A 6,157-nucleotide genomic window follows, 5' to 3' on the forward strand; every position below is an offset into this window, starting at 1 on the left:
ACCTTCCGATTAGTAGTTGGAACGCTCCATCACTGAGCTATAGGAGACCCGTAGGAGCTAGGACTCGGGGATACTCGGAAAAATCCGAGTGCTCCTTTGCAGAAGTCCAACCTACGACCTTCCGATTAGTAGTTGAAAGGCTCCATCATTGAACTACAGGAGACCCGTAGGAGCTAGGACTCGGGGATGCTCGGAAGCTCGGAAAAATCCGAGTGCTCCTTTGCAGAAGTCGAACCTACAGCTTCGTAACCTACGAGTCTCCTATAGCTCAGGTATAGAGCATCCGAACTAGTAATCGGAAGGTCGAGGCCTACATGTGTAGCTCTGCCATTTTGTCATTTCCATAGACAAGACAATTTCCTCCACACTGTCTGTCTACCACCCAGAGGCCGGTTCACTCGAAGGCTGGTTAACGCTAACCGTTGCTTAAGAGGAATCAAAACCTATAGATTTTCATAGTATTTTAAAAGAGCGCTGGTTAGCGCTAACCATGCTTTCATCAAATGGGTACCGGCAAATGACATACTGCTGGGGGGTATCCCTGCGATGGACTAGCATCCCATCCTACGGGGAGTAACTATTCTTACACTTGCTTCATGCTACGACATAACCGGGATAAGCACCGGCCGTATGGGCCGTAGTTGGCTCGAGCGCGACTTTACCTTTATCTTCGTAAGTTCGAATTCTACAAAGGAGCATTCGGAGTTTTCCCCACCATAGATACTGAAATAAATCTCATTTCATTCACCGGAATTTTATGTTAACTTGCACCTAGGTCTGAAGTAAATACATAATCGCTTTAATATTCCAAGTTTAAATTTCTCTTTGCATCGAGCACTGGTGAGGAGCTTACTATTCTTGACATTTGAGATCGCTGCGCCTTAAATACCAGGCCCCAGTTGTTCGAAGGGTGGATAACGCTATCATCTACCAGATAAATCACTACCCAACGGATAAACACTACTAAAGCCAATTGAGTTATCCAGTGGATAGCACTATTCACCCTTAAAACAATTGGGCCCAGGACAAAAGTAGATTTCAGGATTTCAGTAGACGAGCTTACAGTACACATTCCCAGCGGTTTTCATGTATGTTTCGTTTCTTATTTCGTATTACCTTAGTTTTATATCAGTTTCCATCTTAAGCTTGCGTAACAATATCTCTTCTTATTGTTGGGAAATTTGACGATTGGTAATTTGTTTATTCCTATAGAGACGTACTTTCCACAATATAGTGATCATTTATATTTTTTAATAAATAAACGACATTTCCATTGTTACAGTAATTGATTCTATTCACGCAGCAATTCACTTAATTTCTTTTAAAAATTGCTGGCAGCGTCTAAAACACAGGTCACTTTTCACGGGTCATTCGTTGCAGGTCATTATTTTCACCTTTTTCTAAATAACTCAAAACCCTCAATTTGGCTAACTCTAGGCCTGAAGTTGGTTTTTAGGACTGGTGTTAGCCAAATTGAGGGTTTGGGGTTACTTTCAAAAAATGAAACAGTGATCTGCAATGAGTGACCCGTGAAAAGTGACCCGTGCTTTACACCCGCCGGAAATTGCTAGTTTAAAAAGTATCCGGCTTTATTTGCAATTGCGCTGCCTTCGATTTTCATTCCTGAAGTCTGAGTCGTCTTACTTGTGAATAAGTTACAGCTTTGTACTAAATGGCGAGGTGAACGGATCGTGCAGAATTATAATGACTTCGCTTCTCTCTTTCAGGAAACCAGCGAATGCAGTTTGCTCCGACAGGGACGTATTCAATAAACGATGACGAAGTTAAACTTCATCCTTGCGACAACAGCAGTCGCGACAAACTCGATGAGATGATCGCAGAATATCAACTGTTTCACGACCGGTGGATAGAAGGATTGAAAAAATTGCGTGACAAAGAATCAGCCGCTGACGGAGCTTCAAAGCGTTGCATTGATGGGAATGGTAACGCAGACATGGTTTCTGTGTGACAATTTGAAGTTTTCGTCCATGACACAAGTACTTTATGAAGTAGTCGTTTGATATGCACTGCGAGCACTCTGGTATACATACGTAAAATTTACTATCGTCCTATACGAACCAAGACATGTTTTCCAACTTTTTTCGTAAGATTACTGAGGTTTTAACTGCTATTGTTCTTTGTTTCTTAATTTAATACAAGTAGAAAACGCCATTTGAAGTCTTTTTTGAATCACTTTTTGTTGTCATCTATTTACTATTTATAAAATAGTCAAGTTCCAGAACCGTTAAATGACTTTTTACATTCATTTATTTAGAATACACCAGAAACCATAGGAAAAAAAAGCTGCAAATCTCCTTGGCCCCGTCCACACACATCCGGATATTTTTGGCCTGTGTACATCTCCCTCCTCCCCTTGCAAAAAATCTCTCCCCGATTTTTTTTGCGAGAGGAGGAGGCGGATGTACAAAGGCTAGATATTTTTTAAGGAAAGAAAAGAAAAAGAACTTTATTTATAAATAAGTGTCTAAACGTCTAGCGCTAGAGCACTAATTGGGGGACACTGTAAATTGAAATTTACAAATCAATGCAAATCAAATGTTGGCTTTTGGGGAGAGGGGAAAACCGGAGTACCCGGAGAAAAACCTCTTGGTACAGAGTAGAGAACCAACAATATTTACCCACATACGACGCCGAGTGCTCTCACCACTGCGCCATCTCTGCGACTTGATCTTTGCGTATTCTAAAATTTTCACGTCAACACGTATCGGGGTTCAGATCGAATTTGCCTGTCCACACGTATCCTGAGGTTCGTCCTAGTATCCAGGACTCCTCTGTTACTACTGTCAACAGATTAAGCGCCATAAGGCGTGCGAGTTGGAGACAAAAAAAGAGAGAGCAATTCGTTCAGCGGTCATGTTGAATATTCACACGGTAGGGAATGTAGTTCCCGGTGTTGTGGTCTGTCTTCTGTGATGTATCTTGGTTGGGAGGGTAAATGCTCGGAGATATTAGCTACACCAAGCTACTCTAAAAATCCGAGGGTAAATAAAGATATATGATGATATGATATTATGAAAGACTGTATATGAGTTTGTAGCGTCATCGGATTTGAAAGTATACGGAATCGACCGTCCACACCATTCCAAATTCTTTGCGTATTCAAAACTTTCCACTCAGGAGACCGGATTCAAAAAGTTGCGGTTTGCATGTCGGATTCGATGGATACCTGTGGACGGAAAGCGAATCCGCAAAGAAAAAAATGCGGATTGAAAAATATTCGGATACGTGTGGACGGGACCCTAGTAAACGAGCTCAGCCGGAGGAAAAATGTTGTTAAGGCTAACAAAATATTATTTCAAGAAGGGGCCGTAGTAAAGTGAGGCCATTTGTGCACGAAGGACGACAACGACGAAGGATGAACTTCAAGTTAAGACTCATTACAAGCTTTTTGTAGAACACCTGAGTAATAAAAGCCAGTAGAAATCAGTTGTACATAAAGAAAATGGTTTGACTGATAAAATACGGACACCAACGAATGTGTTCCTTGAAGTTTCTCGCTTATTTTATCAGTCGCACAGGAGGGTCTCTGCCATGTTTTTTTCACGGAGGATGATGTTGGAGATTTGGCGTGCGACAGGCTTCGACGGTTTTTCAATGGGTTTTCGGGAATCGGACACGTTAAATAGTGGAAATGGGTGAAGTAAAGAAAAAGGGAAGCCACCTGGACCCGTATTGGAAACGTGACCCTCTACTTTCTTGGAGAGATTGTAGGGAGAGAACCTCAACAACACAACTCTGACACTCTTCTCAAAAACACCCATTGTGCGTTTTATCGAGGTATAATTAATAATTATTATATAGATATTGATGAAATACCAGGATTTCTCCTATTACTAAAAAATCATATCTTCACCGCGCGCAGTGAACGTATCATTTTTATCTTTCACATGTGAGGATATCGCTGTCGTCATGGTAACGAACATGATTAGCCAATAAAAGGCGAGCTTCCTCTTTATTGTACGATACTTTTGTGCTTAAATATAATTCTCTACTACATTAACATTTTTATTGCAAATTTTACATTATCATGATTTGTTTTTCATAACTTTCATATCTTGTTTCATGTTACACAAGATGCGTGTTTTAGTGGTTGGTGAACAATTTTTCATCATTTCGAAAATGAATAAAACAAGTTTTTTTAAATCTAGACATTTCATCAATATATATATAATAAACAGAACATTACATGGCCGCTTGGGGATACGAATTTTATCTTCTCGTGCTGAAAGTATCTCTCACTCGTTCGCTTCGCTCACTCGTGAGAGATACTTGCAGCACTCGAAGATAAAATTCGTATCCCCGCGCGGCCATGTAATATCCTCTACTTGTTTTTGTAATATCCTCTATTTATTATATAGATACTGATGAAATACCAGGCTTTCTCCTTTCACTAAAAAATCATATCTTTACCGCGCGCAGTGAACATATCATTTTTATCTTTTACTTGTGAAAATATAGGTGTCGTCATGGTAACAAACGCGATTAGCCAATAATACACGAGCATCCTCTTCATTGTAAGATACTTTTGTGCTTTAATATAATTCTTCTCTACTACATGAAAATTTTTATTGCAAAATTTTACATTGTCATGATTTGCTAGTCACAACTTTCATTATATCTTGTTTCATGTTACACAACATGCGTGTTTTAGCGAATGGTGACCACTTTTTAACCCGGATTTCGAAAATGAGTAAAGTTGTTTTAAATCTAGGCATTTCACCAATATCTACAAATAATAAACAGAACATTACATGGCCGCTTGGGGATACAAGTTTTATCTTCTCGTGTTGAAATTATCTCTCACTCGTTCGCTTCGCTCACTCGTGAGAGATACTTTCAGCACTCGAAGATAAAACGGCGTATCCCCGCGTGGCCATGTAATAGCCTCTACTTGTTTTTCATGTGTTACATTGCCCTACCCAGCATTTTAGGATCTGAACGATTACTTCTTCCTAGTATGTTTCACTTGTTTTTAAGACACGGAGGGCAAATGTCAGTGGAAGTGGCTGCCAAACGGAGAAACAAGGGCTTTGGACTGGAAATTCCGGCGACTTATAGCTTCTACCGCGAGAAGCCTTCAAAAATAAAGACGTTGATGCAACTAATAAGAGAAAGAAGATGGAGCGGATCTGTAGATGTGTCGATAGTGTCAGTGTTTGCATTTATAATGAGCTGTTACTGCAACTGTGAAGTTGTTCTACAGTTGCAGTCTTCATCCTTGTTCTGTTCCATACAGTTTGTGCGCCGATCAACTCGAAACATCAACATCCTCCCCCCCCCCCCCCCCACCCCCTCCGGGCTAAGCTTGGACATTTGAACTTTTGAAGATTAGGTCGTTCAAATTCCCGTTCCCCTTGGGCCAAAATGGTGTTCAAATGTCCTCCCCTATAGTCGGATTTGTCTGTCATACCCTACTAAACAACAATCGTCGTCGGTTCCTGTCGTCTTTAATAAAGACCTTTTAAAGACCTTTTTTGTAAGCCAATCGCTCAAAAATGCTACATTCCTTCCTTTAAACTCTTCCATCCCGTCTACACATGTGTTTTATAGCTGTTATTCGGCGCCCGAAAACAAAATAATTTGAAACGTGACACTTCCGGTTCAATTTTCCCCACCCCACTAAGGCAAAGGTCAAATTCCCCACTCCCCGGGTACAGAAGACAGTCAAATGCCCGGGGTTTGCCCGGGGGTGGGGGGGATGTTGAAGTTTCATTTGATCGGCGCACCACTGTAACTATGGCCGGGCCAAAGAATATCGTTCGTTAGGACGTGGACTTCGTTACATAGAGATTCGTTAAATCGAGGTTATACTGTATGGTCGCAATCTAAAATAAATTTCAAATAATTATCAAAGGGCACAGGGATTCGCTCTCTTGTCATGATAAAAGCTTCTATTAGGGATCTCAAGCCGGCGCAGGATTTGTTTAACGAAAGTCTGCTAACAGAAGAAGGATTTTCGGAATTCAAGGCTGAAAAGTGCTAATGTTCTTACTTGGACTTGGAGTATTGAAATCTCGAAAAACTAACACGAATCTTCTGTTGCTCTTGGTCCATCGCTGAAAAATGCAAATGCTTGAATTCACAAAACCTTGCCTCGGTCTTGTTGAAGACCGATGAATGAAGGGGTAGTTTCTAA

The 6,157-nt window shown here is 40.8% G+C and overlaps 1 protein-coding gene across 1 annotated transcript in view; it reads left to right on the forward strand.

Annotated features, from left to right (window-relative positions):
* The window catches only part of LOC137994434 (uncharacterized), an 8,144-nt gene extending 5,965 nt beyond the window's left edge, over positions 1-2,179 (forward strand). The window contains exon 7 of the mRNA XM_068840006.1: positions 1,728-2,179. Within this exon, the coding sequence (XP_068696107.1) occupies positions 1,728-1,969 (242 nt within the window). The 3' untranslated portion in view covers positions 1,970-2,179. The remainder of the gene's footprint in view (positions 1-1,727) is intronic.
* Positions 2,180-6,157: the final 3,978 nt, after the last annotated feature.

Source organism: Montipora foliosa, chromosome 3 (genome assembly GCF_036669935.1).
Source record: "Montipora foliosa isolate CH-2021 chromosome 3, ASM3666993v2, whole genome shotgun sequence".
Classification (NCBI taxonomy): domain Eukaryota; kingdom Metazoa; phylum Cnidaria; class Anthozoa; order Scleractinia; family Acroporidae; genus Montipora; species Montipora foliosa.